Here is a 15643-nt window from a genome sequence, read left to right as displayed (position 1 = left end):
CTGTGAATGGCTGCCTACTGGTAACCTCAATGACCCCACCGCAGGTCATGCTCAGCTTAGTGTTTCCTGGGTTCAGAGCAGAGCAGTCGCATCATACCACTGCTCAGCCAAGCAATCCAGCTGAAGCAGAGTTGGTCTCTTCGTGGGACAAATGGATTATTCGTGGAATGGTAAGAAATATGTATGGACCCCGAACCTTATCTGTGGTGGTGGTGGTGAGGGTCCCCGAACAACCCAGCGCCTCTCAAAGGAGCGCAAGGCACGCTGGGAACTGATTTAGCCTGCAGCTGACGCTACAGAAAAGCCCAGTGTCTGTTGTGATCCAAAGAAAACAAAGGGGATGGTGTCAACAAAAGTAAACGGGTGCAGTAATGACTCTGTACTCCAGATAGTGGGGGGGAAAAACGTCTGCTGTTGATTGGTGCAGTACTTGTGACAGTATGAGAGGTAAATGACTAACCCCTTAAAGTAATTGACTTGTGTGTCTGATATAGAGAAGTTAGTTTGTGAGCCATATTCATAAACCGTGAAGGGAACATGACGCGCATAGTGGTGCCATGGCACATTCAATTAGCTTTAATGTTGAGGATGTGGTGCCAAGATCCCATGACCAGATTTTAATGGTCAATAAGAAATCTGCTTCTGTTAAAACCTCTTGAAATTTTCCTGTATTTCCTTTTAGGGATATTCGCATTTAAATGTTCTCGAGCAGAAGAAATTTTCAACCTGTTGCAGGAACTTATGCAGCGTAACAGCATCAGCGTTGTTGAAGAGCCAGTCATGATCACAAGAACTGGCCACCCAGCTGAAATGGAAATGCCCCGAACACCACAGACCTCTGGCGGTATATAAAAATGCATTTTTTCTTTTTTCTTAAATATATAATATTTACTGACCACACAAGATGTTTTCTTCTACTACTTGTAAATTCCTGACATCTACATATTCGGCAGAATGCATTGCAATGAATAAGGATTAAATTTCAAAACCATTATGCTAGATTTGCACGCCTTTTCTGCCTATGTACACTGGTGCGACTTTTTAATTCTTCAATTAAGACTTCTTTATTTTATTCAACACACTGGATATTTTTCTACTTCTACAAATGGTTTCCTAAATGTGGCACTGCAGGTTTCCATGCATGGTATCCATTGAGAAGGTGAGCTGATATTTTTCTCCCTTTTAAGCTCTAGGATACACCGGTTTTCCAAATGGTTTCCACAATTTTCCACGGGATGGTCCTTCATACCCTTCAGCACATCACCCATCAATGGGAAACTTGAGGCACCAATCTGTTGGGGAGGATTCTACACATGGCATAATAACTCCAGATGATCAGGTATCTACTCTTTTAGATAACGCTGTATAGCAATATATTACTACAGAACAGAAATTTGTATAAGGATGTTCTACATTTGTTTTACATTTCTGTTTACTGAAATAATCACTCCAATCGTTCTCTAATATACAGTCCTGAGAAAATACACTGCTCAAAAAAATAAAGGGAACACTTAAACAACAGAATATAACTCCAAGTAAATCAAACTTCTGTGAAATCAAACTGTCCACTTAGGAAGCAACACTGTTTGACAATCAATTTCACATGCTGTTGTGCAAATGGAATAGACAACAGATGGAAATTATTGGCAATTATCAAGAAGCACTCAATAAAGGAGTGGTTCTGCATGTGGGGACCACAGACCACATCTCAGTACCAATGTTTCTGGCTGATGTTTTGGTCACTTTTGAATGTTGGTTGTGCTTTCACATTCGTGGTAGCATGAGACGGACTCTACAACCCACACAAGTAGCTCAGGGAGTGCAGCTCATCCAGGATGGCACATCAATGCGAGCTGTGCTGTGGTTTGCTGTGTCTGTCAGTGTAGTGTTCAGAGGCTGGAGGCGCTACCAGGAGACAGGCCAGTACACCAGGAGACATGGGGCCATAGGAGGGCACAACCCAGCAGCAGGACCGCTACCTCAGCCTTTGTGCAAGGAGGAACAGGAGGAGCACTGCCAGAGCCCTGCAAAATGACCTCCAGCAGGCCACAAATGTGCATGTGTCTGCACAAACGGTTAGAAACCGACTCCATGAGGATGGTCTGAGTGCCCGACGTCCACAGATGGGGGTTGTGCTCACAGCCCAACACCGTGCAGGACCCTTGGCATTTGCCACAGAACACCAGGATTGGCAAATTCGCCACTTGCGCCCTGTGCTCTTCACAGATGAAAGAAGGTTCACACTGACCACATGTGACAGAGTCTGTATTCGCTGTGGAGAGCGATCTGCTGCCTGCTACCGGTTTGGCGGTGGGTCAGTAATGGTGTGGGGTGGCATTTCTTTGGAGGGCTGCACAGCCCTCCATGTGCTCGCCAGAGGTAGCCTGACTGCCATTAGGTACCTAGATCCTCAGTCCCCTTGTGAGACAATATGCTGGTGCGGTTGGCCCTGGATTCCTCCGAATGCAGGACAATGCCAGACCTCGTGGCTGGAGTGTGTCAGCAGTTCCTGCAAGATGAAGGCATTGAAGCTGTGGACTGGCCCGCCCATTCCCCAGATGTGTATCCGATTGAACACATCTGGGACATCATGTCTCGCACCATCCACCAACGTCACGTTGCACCACAGACTGTCCAGGAGTTGGTAGATGCTTTAGTCCAGGTCTGGTAGGAGATCCCTCAGGAGACCATCCGCCGCCTCATCAGGAGCATGCCCAGGCGTTATAGGGAGGTCATACAGGCACGTGAAGGCCACACACACTACTGAGCATCATTTCCTTGTCCTGAGGCATTTCCACTGAAGTTGGATCAGCCTGTAACTTCATTTTCCAGTTTGATTTTGAGCATCATTCCAACTCCAGACCTCAATGGGATATGAGTTGTGATTTACGTTGATCATTTTTAGGTTTTATTGTTCTCAACACACTCCACTATGCAATGAATAAAGATTTACAACTGGAATATTTCTTTCAGTGATATCTAGGATGTGGGATATTAGTGTTCCCTTTATTTTTCTGAGCAGTCTGTGTGTGTGTGTGTGTGTGTGTGTGTGTATATATGTATATATGTGTGTGTGTATATATATATATATATATATATATATATAATCTATCTATATATACATATACAGTTAGGTCCATATATATTTGGACAGAGACAACATTTTTCTAGTTTTGGTTATAGACAATACCACAATGAATTTTAAACAAAACAATTCAGATGCAGTTGAAGTTCAGACTTTCAGCTTTCATTTGAGGGTATCCACATTAAAATCGGATGAAGGGTTTAAGAGTTTCAGCTCCTTAACATGTGCCACCCTGTTTTTAAAAGGACCAAAAGTAATTGGACAGATTCAATAATTTTAAATAAAATGTTCATTTTTAGTACTTGGTTGAAAACCCTTGGCTGGCAATGACTGCCTGAAGTCTTGAACTCATGGACATCACCAGACGCTGTGTTTCCTCCTTTTTGATGCTCTGTCAGGCCTTCACTGCGGTGGTTTTCAGTTGCTGGCTGTTTGTGGGCCTTTCTGTCTGAAGTTTAGTCTTTAACAAGTGAAATGCATGCTCAATTTGGTTGAGATCAGGTGACTGACTTGGCCATTCAAGAATATTCCACTTCTTTGATTTAATTAACTCCTGGGTTGCTTTGGCTTCATGTTTTGGGTCATTGTCTATCTGTAGGATGAAACGACGACCAATCAGTTTGGCTGCATTTGGCTGGATCTGAGCACACAGTGTGGCTCTGAATACCTCAGAATTCATTCGGCTCCTGTGTCACATCATCAATAAACACTAGTGACCCAGTGCCACTGGCAGCCATGCATGCCCAAGCCATCACACTGCCTCCGCCGTGTTTTACAGATGATGTGGTATGCTTTGGATCATGAGCTGTACCACACCTTCGCCATACTTTTCTCTTTCCATCATTCTGGTAGAGGTTGATCATGGTTTCATCTGTTCAAAGAATGTTCTTCCAGAACTGTGCTGGCTTTTTTAGATGTTTTATAGCAAAGTCCAGTCTAGCCTTTTTATTCTTGATTCTTATGAGTGGTTTGCACCGTGCAGTGAACCCTCTGTATTTACTTTCATGCAGTCTTCTCTTTATGGTAGATTTGGATATTGATACGCCTACCTCCTGGAGAGTGTTGTTCACTTGGTTGGCTGTTGTGAAGGGGTTTCTCTTCACCATGGAGATTATTCTGCCATCATCCACCACTGTTGTCTTCCGTGGACGCCCAGGTCTTTTTGCATTGATGAGTTCACCAGTGCTTTCTTTCTTTCTCAGGATGTACCAAACTGTAGATTTTGCCACTCCTAATATTGTAGCAATTTCTCGGCTTGTTTTTTTCTGTTTTCGCAGCTTAAGGATGGCTTGTTTCACTTGCATGGAGAGCTCCTTTGACCGCATGTTTACTTCACAGCAAAACCTTCCAAATGCAAGCACCACATCTCAAATCAACTCCAGGCCTTTTATCTGCTTAATTGAGAATGACATAACGAGGGGATTGCCCACACCTGTTCATGAAATAGCCTTGGAGTCAATTGTCCAATTACTTTTGGTCCCTTTAAAAACAGGGTCGCACATGTTAAGGAGCTGAAACTCCTAAACCCGTCATCCAATTTTATTGTGGATACCCTCAAATGAAAGCTGAAAGTCTGAACTTCAACTGCATCTGAATTGTTTTGTTTAAAATTCATTGTGGTAATGTCTATAACCAAAATTAGAAAAATGTTGTCTCTGTCCAAATATATATGGACCTAACTGTGTGTGTGAGTGTGTGTGTGTATATATATATATATAAATATATATATATATATATATATATCTTTTTTTAGTTTGTCATTCAAGATTTTTTTTTTTAAGTGAAACGATTGTAAAACTGCAAAGTTATTTATTTATTTTTATAGTGTTCATTTGGCGGGATAAATGGTGTGCTCATTCTATGTTTCGATCATTATGGACATGGTGCTACCAAATATGTATAATCTATTTATATTTTATTTCTTTCTCACTATAAGATCCCATTTACAAAACAACAAACAGGGATTTTTGTGTACTCACCGTAAAATCCTTTTCTCCGAGCTACTCATTGGGGCACACAGGACCGTGAGTGTATGCTATTGCCACTAGGAGGCTGACACTAAGTTAATACAAAGAAATGTAGCTCCTCCTCTGCAGTATACACCCTCATACTAACAAAAGGAGAAACATAGGAGTTTTATGGTAGAAAAACTTATGACAAATCTTTATTAATACAATCACACATATATTGACAATTTAAAAAAAAATATATATATATGAAGGTAAAGGACACCAATGAGCAACATACAGCACCATATAAATATAATCGTCCAACGAAAAGGACAATTGTTTGAATACTCCTTGAAGAATCCACTGGGTTTGGGACCACAAAAGATAGGAGACTCGAAGAATAAATTATCGTTAGCATGATGCCATGAAACGCTACAATTTGGAATAACCCCTTTATGATATGTATTATTTTGTAATGGTGTCTAAAGCTCATCTGGTATTTATATGTGCTGCTGTGGCTGCGGTGCGCGTGCTTCCGCTTGCTGCCGCCTGCTGCCCTGCGCGGTCCGGCAATGGTCGCCGCTGGCGTCTGACTGGGAGCCATGGTTACCTCCTGCTCGGACGCTGGGTGGTGACGCGCCGGGCGGCGTGGGTTTGGTGGGGTCGGCCGCAGGCGCATGCGCCATATACACACAGCCCAGCAGCGTCCGGTCACAAGATACACGTGACCGGTTACCAGGGATACTTAAGGTCCTGCAGGAGAGTGGAAACACACCTTCCCTTGAGAAAGCCATGCTGTAAAGCGGCAAAACGTACGTCGGGGTGCATCCATTTGCGCATTACGGCATCGGTAAGGTTAACCCTTAATTTTTCTGTCTAATACCTATGTTATAACTTTGTACCTACATGATGGCATGTGAGACTGAGCTTTTATGAACTGTGGACATTATCATGCATTAATTAATGAGAGAAGAAAAAGTGGCACTCACCCTTCTGTGCAGTATAAGTGTTGTCCTTTATTTGCGATTAGCAGATTACAGACATTTTCTGTGGCGGCTGGTGAGGAGAGGGGTGCGGGGAGTGGACGACGGCCGTTTCGCGCTCTTGCGCTTCTACGGGTCCATCACGTCCTGATCTACAAAGGATCGAGTATACCTTTATATCTCTACGTAAAGTACAGCATTCAGTGCCGTTCATACCCATCTTTCTCTTGAAGCGATTAACATGCATTAACCATTGGGACAGAACTTGTGCTGTCTTCCCCCTAGAGGTCTTGAGGGGATATGTTTGGACACACTATTGGATAGGGTTATTTACCTTATATACTTTAAGTCCTTTTCGTTGGACGTTCATATTTATATGGTGCTGTATGTTGCTCATTGGTGTCCTTTACCTTCATATATATATATATTTTTTTAAATTGTCAATATATGTGTGATTGTATTAATAAAGATTTTGTCATAAGTTTTTCTACCATAAAACTCCTATGTTTCTCCTTTTGTTAGTATATTGTAATGGAGTGGTATACAGGTAGCTAGGTGATGGCGCTTGGCTTACTGATTAATATGAGTCTGGGCATTTTTGTATTAGTATACATCCTCATGCTGGCTCCTAGAGAGCCAGTTCAGTGCAAAAGCAGTTGGAGAACAATAACAACATATAAGAGTACAACATGTCAAACTAACGAAAAACACCTGCCACTAGGCTAACAGGGTGGGTGCTGTGTCCCCCAATGAGTGGCTCGGAGGAAAGAATTTTACAGTGAGTACACAAAAATCCCTGTTTCTCCTTCGCCTCATTGAGGGACACAGGACCGTAGGACTTCCCAAAGCAGTCCCTGGGTGGGAAAACAACAGAAAACATCAGGCTTCACGTAACAACTGCCTAGATGTGCGCCACTGCAGCCTGCAGAATTCTTCTGCCCAGCCCCGCATCAGCAGAAGCTTGAGTATGAACGTTATAGTGCTTCTAGAAAGTATGAAGGCTGGACCAAGTCGCTGCTCTACAGATCTGTTCCACCGACGGCTGATGCCCAATGCCCCAAGAAGCCCCCCACTGACCGAGTGGAGTGTGCCCTGATCCCCGCTGGGATAGGCTTATCTCTGATAGGTAGGACTCCCGAATGGTGGCCTTTGAAGCGGCTAGACCCTTACTGTAAAAAATCGGGATATGCAGGAAAGCATCTTGAATATCGACGGATGCTAGAAACTCCCCTTTTTCCATAGAGGTAATGACCGAACGCAGAGATTCCATGCAGAAATGACAGACCTTTACAAACCTGTTTAGAAGTTTGAGGTCTAGTATGGGTCTCGCTTTTCCGTCCTTCTTTGGGACAACAAATAGGTTGAAGTAGAAACCCTTGAACCTTTCGTTTTCCGGAACCGGGACAATGACCCCATCGTGACGCAAAGAATCTATGGCTTGGGGGGGAAAAAGCTTTTGCTTTTGCCTTTTGAGGTTGGAAGCCGGGAAGGTAAGAAACGTTCTGGGGGCGCGAAGAAAACTCTATTTTTGTATCCAGAAGACACCAGGTCTCTGACCCATTCGTTGTGAACGACCGAGAGCCAGACCTGTTGGAAAAGAAGTAGGCGCTCGCTTGCCCTGCTGTTGTCGACCGGGTAATGGCAGGAGTCAATGAGTGGGATATATGAGTCCTAAATCCTTTAGATCCAGACTGTTTGGGCCGACCCTTCCACTGCTGATTGGACCTGTAGGATGCCTAGGGTCCTCTGTGCCTACGTGGAGAACGTCCTGACCCAGAAAAAATAGTGGACCAACTCGGATTGGTGCAAAAGTGTTGGAATCGGATTTGTTGTTGACGCTGAAAAGGACTCCTAAGCCTCTGCTGGGGAAGAAATTTGCTCTTTCCTCCCGTAGCAGCCGAGATAAGCTGATCCAGCTTCTCTCCAAATAAACGCCCACTCTGGTAAGGGAGAGATGTCAGAGACTTTTTTGACGCAGAATCCGCTTTCCATTCTCTGAGCCATACGGTCCTTGATTGATCGTGATAGCATTTGCCCCTAACAGAGCAGCACAGTTGGCCGCATCCAAAGAAGCGTGTACCAGGTAATCTCCTGCCTGAGAGATCTGGCTAGCCAGATGTGCTGCCTCCGGAATTACTGCTCTGAATGGAATTAGCTAAGGTCTCAGACCAGGAAACCATTGCTTTAGCTAACCACGCTGCAGCAAAGGAGGGATAGAGCGCTGCACCTGAGGCCTCGAAGACAGATCAAGCCAAATTTTCAATCTGGCAGTCTGTGAGATTTTTAATAGATGATCCATCTGGCAGGGATAGAAGTGTTTTGGATGCCAAGTGAGATAGTGGCAAGTCTACTACAGGGGATTCAGCCCAATCTTTCCTCTAATCGGCTGAAAAATGGTACTTCACCTCAAGAGGTTTTTGACCTGTGAAACTCTTGTCCGGTCACTCCCTGTGCCGATTAACTATGTCCCGAAACTCCGGGTGAATGGCAAATGTTTTATGAGGGCATTTAGTCGTCTTGAAACACACAGCGTGATCTGCTACAGAGCCAGAGTCTTCATCAACCTTCAGAATCTGGTTGACAGCCTCAATCCGAGAATCCACCATTTTCTGAAAATCTGGCGAATCCGGATCCAAGGAGGCGTTGGATTCATAGTTAGAATCGTGTTCGTTACAGACGTCTGGAGAGGGAGAGTGAGAAACAGAACGTACAGATGCCAGGGCAAATGAATGCCTGGGAGACATACTACGGATCTGTTTTCTGGACACTTGTATGATTCTAGATTGTGAGCGGCCTCTGCTAGCCAACGGTTCCCGTGTAGGAGAGGGTCCCCCTACGTCAGACATTCGAACACCGCGAACCCCAGAAGGAACAGTGAAGGATTCAAGTGCTTTGGTCAGAGAAGTCATGGATTGCAACAGAGGGGGGCTAAGTACACTGGGTTCAACGGCAGCGGGGGGGCTCTTGAGCACATTTGGGGTCACAGTCTTTGCAGAGCGGCGAACTCTGTGCTTCAGGAAACAGACTGGTAGGAGTTACATGAAGTGAAAAAGACTGTCATAGTCTTATGAGATTTCTTAGGAGCCTGAGGCTGGGATATGATGAACCCTTATGTGCCCCTTTTAAAAAAGGGATTCCCACAGAGGATCGGATAAAGAAGATGTGAAAGGGAGAGTTCTGCGCTCCCTTACCCAGATCCTGTGTCCCAGCTGTGCAGTGTGAGCCTCAGAGGGAGTATCCAAGACTATCAGTGCTGTCCTGAGCGTAGGTTCACCGGCAAGCAGGTGCTTCCTGATGTCAGCGTGCGACAGTGGGAGCAGAAAGATGGCTGCCGAGATTACAAGAGCGCCTCTCGTCCAGAACGAAAAGCGCTGGAAAAAGTGGGCGGAGCCGCCGCAGCACACAATAGTGGGGCGGAGTCTCCGGCTGCGGCCTACAGAAGGCTGAAGCCGGGAGCTAAATTTTTATCTAAGGCCGACTGCCGCCAAAAAATCGGAGGAACACGTCCCCTGCCAGTAAATGTCCTGAGCATTGCCCAGAACTGCTTGTAGCCCCCTTTTCTCATGCGCTTACCAGGAGAAGCTGCCGGGAGAATCCTGTCTCAGTAGGATGTTGCAGGTAAGTCCCGGTGTTTCCTGCCGCTGCTTGCTCTGGACGGTGCAGGGATAAAGGGGAAGAAACCCTCAATCCACTCTCCCTTCCATAGGTAGATGGAGAGGGACTGTCCGCCTCCTTGCTTCATCCGCTAACCAGTGGTGAAGCAGTGGGGGCCACACGGATGCCAAACGGGGGTGCCTCTGTGCATCCAATAGGATTGATTCCTCTGGGTGGACAGGGCTGGTTGTCCGGCATTAGGCCTGGTATTGTGAACTCTATTTTTGGGCTCCCTCTAGTGGTCACAAGCGGTACTGTGTAGTGTTGTCTTTCTGCAGGTTGCAGCATCAGCTGGTTCGTTATCCTTGGTTGGTTTCCTATTTAGCCCACCTGGATACTCCGTTCCTTGCCTGCTATCAATGTATTCAGTACTCTTCAGATTCCTTGTGTCTACCTTGCTCCCAGTCTCTCCAAGACAAGCTAAGTTTTTGTTTGATCATTTTTTGATTATCAGCGTTCATTATGTTTTTAGTCCAGCTCGCTAAAATGTGATTTCCTCGCTTGCTGGTTGCTCTAGGGGACTGAGTTTCTCCCCCCACACCGTTAGTTGGTGTGGGGGTTCTTGAAATCTCAGAGTGGATATTTTGTAAGTGTTTTTTACTGACCGCATAGATTCCCTTTTCTATTTTCTGCTATCTAGTATTAGTGGGCCTCATTTGCTGAATCTGCTTTCACCCCTGTGTATGTGCCTTCCTCTTACCTCACCGTTATTATTTGTTGGGGGCTTCTATATCTTTGGGGATTATTTCTCTGGAGGCAAGAGAGGTCTTTCTTTCGCTCTAGGGGTAGTTAGTTCCTCAGGCTGGCTCGAGACGTCTAGGATTTTTAGGCACGTTCACCGGCTACTTCTAGTGTGTTTGGATAGGTTCAGATTTGCGGTCAGTCCAGTTTGCCACCTCCCTAGAGCTTGTCCTATGTTTGTTACTTAGCTGGAGTAATTTGTGATCCTCAACCACTAAGGATCATAACAGTATAGCAGGCCAAAAAGTGTTTAATGCATCGCTGAAGTGGGATAAAAAGAAGACCTGAGTACATTTTTTCTTTTTTTTTTCCTCCCGCTTTTCCTTTGCTGCTGTCTGTTTAGCTTCTTTCATCCCCTTGAACTCTGGGTGGTTTTGAGCTCAGCTGTAGACATGAATGTTCAGACTCTGACTTCTAGTGTGGATTATCTTACTGCACGGGTGCAAAGTATTCAGGATTTTGTTATTCATAGCCCTATGTCAGAACCAAAGATACCCATTCCTGAGTTGTTTTCTGGAGATAGATCTAGGTTTCTAAATTTTAAGAATAATTGTAAGTTATTTCTATCTCTGAGACCTCGTTCCTCTGGTGATTCCGCTCAGCAAGTTAAAATTGTTATCTCCTTGTTGCGTGGCGACCCTCAAGATTGGGCTTTCTCTCTGGCGCCAGGAGATCCTGCATTGCTTAATGTAGATGCATTTTTTCTGGCTCTTGGACTGCTTTATGAGGAGCCTAATCTTGAGAATCAGGCAGAAAAAGCGTTGCTGGCTATCTCTCAAGGTCAGGATGAAGCAGAGGTGTATTGTCAAGAATTTCGGAAATGGTCGGTGCTTACTCAATGGAATGAGTGTGCCCTGGCTGCAAATTTCAGAGAAGGTCTTTCTGAGGCCGTTAAGAATGTTATGGTGGGGTTTCCCACCCCTACAAGTCTGAGTAATTCTATGGCTTTAGCCATTCAGGTTGATCGGCGTTTGCGGGAGCGCAAATCTGCTCATCCTTTGGCGGTATTTTCTGGACAGAGACCTGAGCCTATGCAATGTGACCGAACTCTGACCAGAATTGAGCGACAAAGTCATAGACGTCAAAATGGGTTGTGCTTTTACTGTGGTGATTCTACTCATGTTATCTCAGCATGCTCTAAACGCTTAAAAAAAAATCGCTAAACCTGTCACCATTGGTACTATACAGACTAAATTTATTTTGTCTGTTACTTTGATTTGTTCTTTGTCCTACCCGGTTATGGCTTTTGTGGATTCGGGTGCTGCCCTGAATCTTATGGATTTGTCGTTTGCCAGGCACTGTGGTTTTGTCCTGGAGCCTTTGGAATTTCCTATTCCTCTGAGGGGAATTGATGCTACGCCATTGGCTGAGAATAAGCCTCAGTATTGGACGCAAATGACCATGTGCATGACTCCCGTACATCAGGAGGTGATTCGCTTTCTTGTTCTGCATAATTTGCATGATGTTGTCGTTTTGGGTCTGCCATGGCTGCAAGCTCATAATCCAGTTTTAGATTGGAAAGCTATGTCTGTGTCGAGTTGGGGTTGTCAGGGAATTCATGGCGATACTCCGTTGGTGTCTATTGCGTCTTCCACTCCTTCTGAGGTCCCTGAGTTTTTGTCTGACTTCCAGGATGTATTTGATGAGCCCAGGTCCAGTGCCCTGCTCCCTCATAGGGATTGTGACTGTGCTATAAATTTAATTCCTGGTAGTAAATTCCCTAAGGGACGACTTTTTAATTTGTCTATACCAGAGCATGCCGCGATGCGGAGTTATATAAAGGAGTCTTTGGAGAAGGGACATATTCACCCATCCTCTTCCCCTCTTGGTGCAGGATTTTTATTTGTGGCCAAGAAGGACGGTTCTTTGAGACCTTGTATAGATTATCGTCTTCTGAATAAAATTACAGTCAAATTTCAGTATCCTTTGCGACTATTGTCTGATTTGTTTGCTCGGATTAAGGGTGCCAGTTGGTTCACCAAGATAGATCTCCGTGGTGCGTATAACCTTGTGCGCATTAAGCAGGGAGATGAATGGAAAACAGCATTTAATACGCCCGAAGGCCATTTTGAGTACTTAGTGATGCCTTTTGGACTCTCTAATGCTCCTTCTGTGTTTCAGTCCTTCATGCATGACATCTTCCGAGAATATCTGGATAAATTTATGATTGTTTATCTGGATGACATTTTGGTCTTTTCTGATGATTGGGAGTCCCATGTGAAGCAGGTCAGGATGGTGTTTCAGGTCCTGCGTGCTAATGCTTTATTTGTGAAGGGCTCAAAATGCCTCTTCGGAGTACAGAAGGTCTCCTTTTTGGGTTTTATTTTTTCTCCTTCTACTGTGGAGATGGACCCAGTCAAGGTCCAGGCTATTCATCACTGGACTCAGCCCACGTCTGTTAAGAGTCTTCAGAAGTTCTTGGGTTTTGCTAATTTTTACCGTCGTTTCATCGCTAATTTTTCTAGCGTGGTTAAACCTTTGACGGATTTGACCAAGAAGGGTTCTGATGTGACTAATTGGTCTCCTGCGGCCGTGGAGGCCTTTCGGGAGCTGAAGCACCGGTTTTCTTCAGCTCCAGTCTTATGTCAGCCAGATGTCTCTCTCCCCTTCCAGGTCGAGGTTGATGCTTCTGAGATTGGAGCAGGGGCTGTTTTGTCGCAGAGAAGCTCTGAGGGCTCTGTGATGAAGCCAAGTGCTTTCTTTTCAAGAAAGTTTTCGCCTGCCGAGCGGAATTATGATGTTGGTAATCGGGAGTTGTTGGCTATGAAGTGGGCATTTGAGGAGTGTCGACATTGGCTCGAAGGAGCTAAACATCGTGTGGTGGTCTTGACGGATCACAAAAATCTGATTTATCTTGAATCTGCCAAGCGCCTGAATCCTAGACAGGCTCGTTGGTCGTTGTTTTTCTCCCGTTTCAACTTCGTGGTCTCATACCTGCCCAGTTCGAAGAACGTGAAAGCTGATGCACTTTCTAGGAGTTTTGTGCCTGACTCTCCGGGAGTTTCTGAGCCGGCTGGTATTCTCAGAGAGGGAGTTATTTTGTCTGCCATTTCCCCAGATTTGCGACGAGTGCTGCAGAAATTTCAGGCGGATAGACCTGACCGTTGTCCACCAGAGAGACTGTTTGTCCTGGATAGATGGACCAGCAGAGTTATTTCCGAGGTTCATTCTTCGGTGTTGGCGGGTCATCCTGGGATTTTTGTTACCAGAGATTTGGTGGCTAGGTCCTTCTGGTGGCCTTCCTTGTCGCGGGATGTGCGTTCCTTTGTGCAGTCTTGTGGGATTTGTGCTCGGGCTAAGCCTTGCTGTTCTCGTTCCAGCGGTTTGCTTTTGCCTGTTCCGAAAAGGCCTTGGACGCACATTTCCATGGATTTTATTTCGGATCTTCCAGTATCTCAGAAAATGTCTGTCATCTGGGTGGTGTGTGATGTGCCTTCTTCCTCCGATTTGGTTCCTCTATTTTTTCAGAATGTGGTTCGCTTGCACGGCATTCCTGAAAATATTGTGTCTGATAGAGGATCCCAGTTTGTGTCCAGGTTTTGGCGGACTTTTTGTGCTAAGATGGGCATTGATTTGTCTTTTTCGTCGGCCTTCCATCCTCAGACTAATGGCCAAACCGAGCGAACTAATCAGACGTTGGAAACTTATTTGAGATGTTTTGTTTCTGCTGATCAGGATGATTGGGTGACTTTTTTGCCTTTGGCCGAGTTTGCCCTTAATAATCGGGCTAGTTCTGCTACTTTGGTTTTGCCTTTTTTTCTGCAATTCTGGTTTCCATCCTCGTTTTTCCTCGGGTCAGGTTGAGCCTTCTGACTGTCCTGGGGTGGATTCTGTGGTGGATAGGTTGCAGCAGATTTGGAACCATGTGGTGGACAATTTGAGGTTGTCACAGGAGAAGGCTCAGCGCTTTGCCAACCGCCGCCGCGGTGTGGGTCCCCGACTTCGTGTTGGGGATTTGGTGTGGCTGTCTTCTCGGTATGTTCCTATGAAGGTCTCCTCTCCTAAATTCAAGCCTCGCTTCATTGGTCCTTATAAGATCTTGGAAATCCTTAACCCGGTGTCTTTTCGTTTGGATCTCCCAGCATCGTTTGCCATTCATAATGTGTTCCATAGGTCTTTGTTGCGGAGGTATGTGGTACCTGTGGTTCCTTCTGTTGAGCCTCCTGCTCCGGTGCTGGTCGAGGGCGAATTGGAGTACGTGGTGGAGAAGATTTTGGATTCTCGTATCTCTAGACGGAGGCTGCAGTATTTGGTTAAGTGGAGGGGCTATGGTCAGGAGGATAATTCCTGGGTTGTCGCCTCTGATGTTCATGCGGCCGATTTGGTTCGTGCCTTCCACGCGGCTCATCCTGATCGCCCTGGGGGTCTTGATGAGGGTTCGGTGACCCCTCCTCAAGGGGGGGTACTGTTGTGAACTCTATTTTTGGGCTCCCTCTAGTGGTCACAAGCGGTACTGTGTAGTGTTGTCTTTCTGCAGGTTGCAGCATCAGCTGGTTCGTTATCCTTGGTTGGTTTCCTATTTAGCCCACCTGGATACTCCGTTCCTTGCCTGCTATCAATGTATTCAGTGCTCTTCAGATTCCTTGTGTCTACCTTGCTCCCAGTCTCTCTAAGACAAGCTAAGTTTTTGTTTGATCATTTTTTGATTATCAGCGTTCATTATGTTTTTAGTCCAGCCCGCTAAAATGTGATTTCCTCGCTTGCTGGTTGCTCAAGGGGACTGAGTTTCTCCCCCCACACCGTTAGTTGGTGTGGGGGTTCTTGAAATCTCAGAGTGGATATTTTGTAAGGGTTTTTTACTGACCGCATAGATTCCCTTTTCTATTTTCTGCTATCTAGTATTAGTGGGCCTCATTTGCTGAATCTGCTTTCACCCCTGTGTATGTGCCTTCCTCTTACCTCACCGTTATTATTTGTTGGGGGCTTCTATATCTTTGGGGATTATTTCTCTGGAGGCAAGTGAGGTCTTTTTCTCTCTCTAGGGGTAGTTAGTTCCTCAGGCTGGCTTGAGACGTCTAGGATTTTAGGCACGTTCACCGGCTACTTCTAGTGTGTTTGGATAGGTTCAGATTTGCGGTCAGTCCAGTTTGCCACCTCCCTAGAGCTTGTCCTATGTTTGTTACTTAGCTGGAGTAATTTGTGATCCTCAACCACTAAGGATCATAACAGCCTGGCTGCAGAATAGGGTACATGGAGGCGACACTCCATGTGCTCGTCTGTTGATAGTGTGG

The 15643-nt window shown here is 45.5% G+C and overlaps 1 protein-coding gene across 2 annotated transcripts in view; it reads left to right on the top strand.

Moving 5' to 3' along the window:
* Positions 1-15643, top strand: part of FRS3 (fibroblast growth factor receptor substrate 3) — a 65431-nt gene that overhangs the window by 32007 nt on the left and 17781 nt on the right. For both annotated transcript variants that reach the window (XM_077295289.1, XM_077295290.1), the window contains exons 5-6: positions 683-844; positions 1188-1339. In XM_077295289.1, the coding sequence (XP_077151404.1) occupies positions 683-844; positions 1188-1339 (314 nt within the window). The remainder of the gene's footprint in view (positions 1-682; positions 845-1187; positions 1340-15643) is intronic.

The sequence above is a fragment of the Ranitomeya variabilis genome, chromosome 3 (genome assembly GCF_051348905.1).
Source record: "Ranitomeya variabilis isolate aRanVar5 chromosome 3, aRanVar5.hap1, whole genome shotgun sequence".
NCBI classification, from domain to species: Eukaryota; Metazoa; Chordata; class Amphibia; order Anura; family Dendrobatidae; genus Ranitomeya; species Ranitomeya variabilis.
Note: the sequence above shows the minus strand (reverse complement) of the source record. Positions and strands in the feature narration are given on the sequence as shown.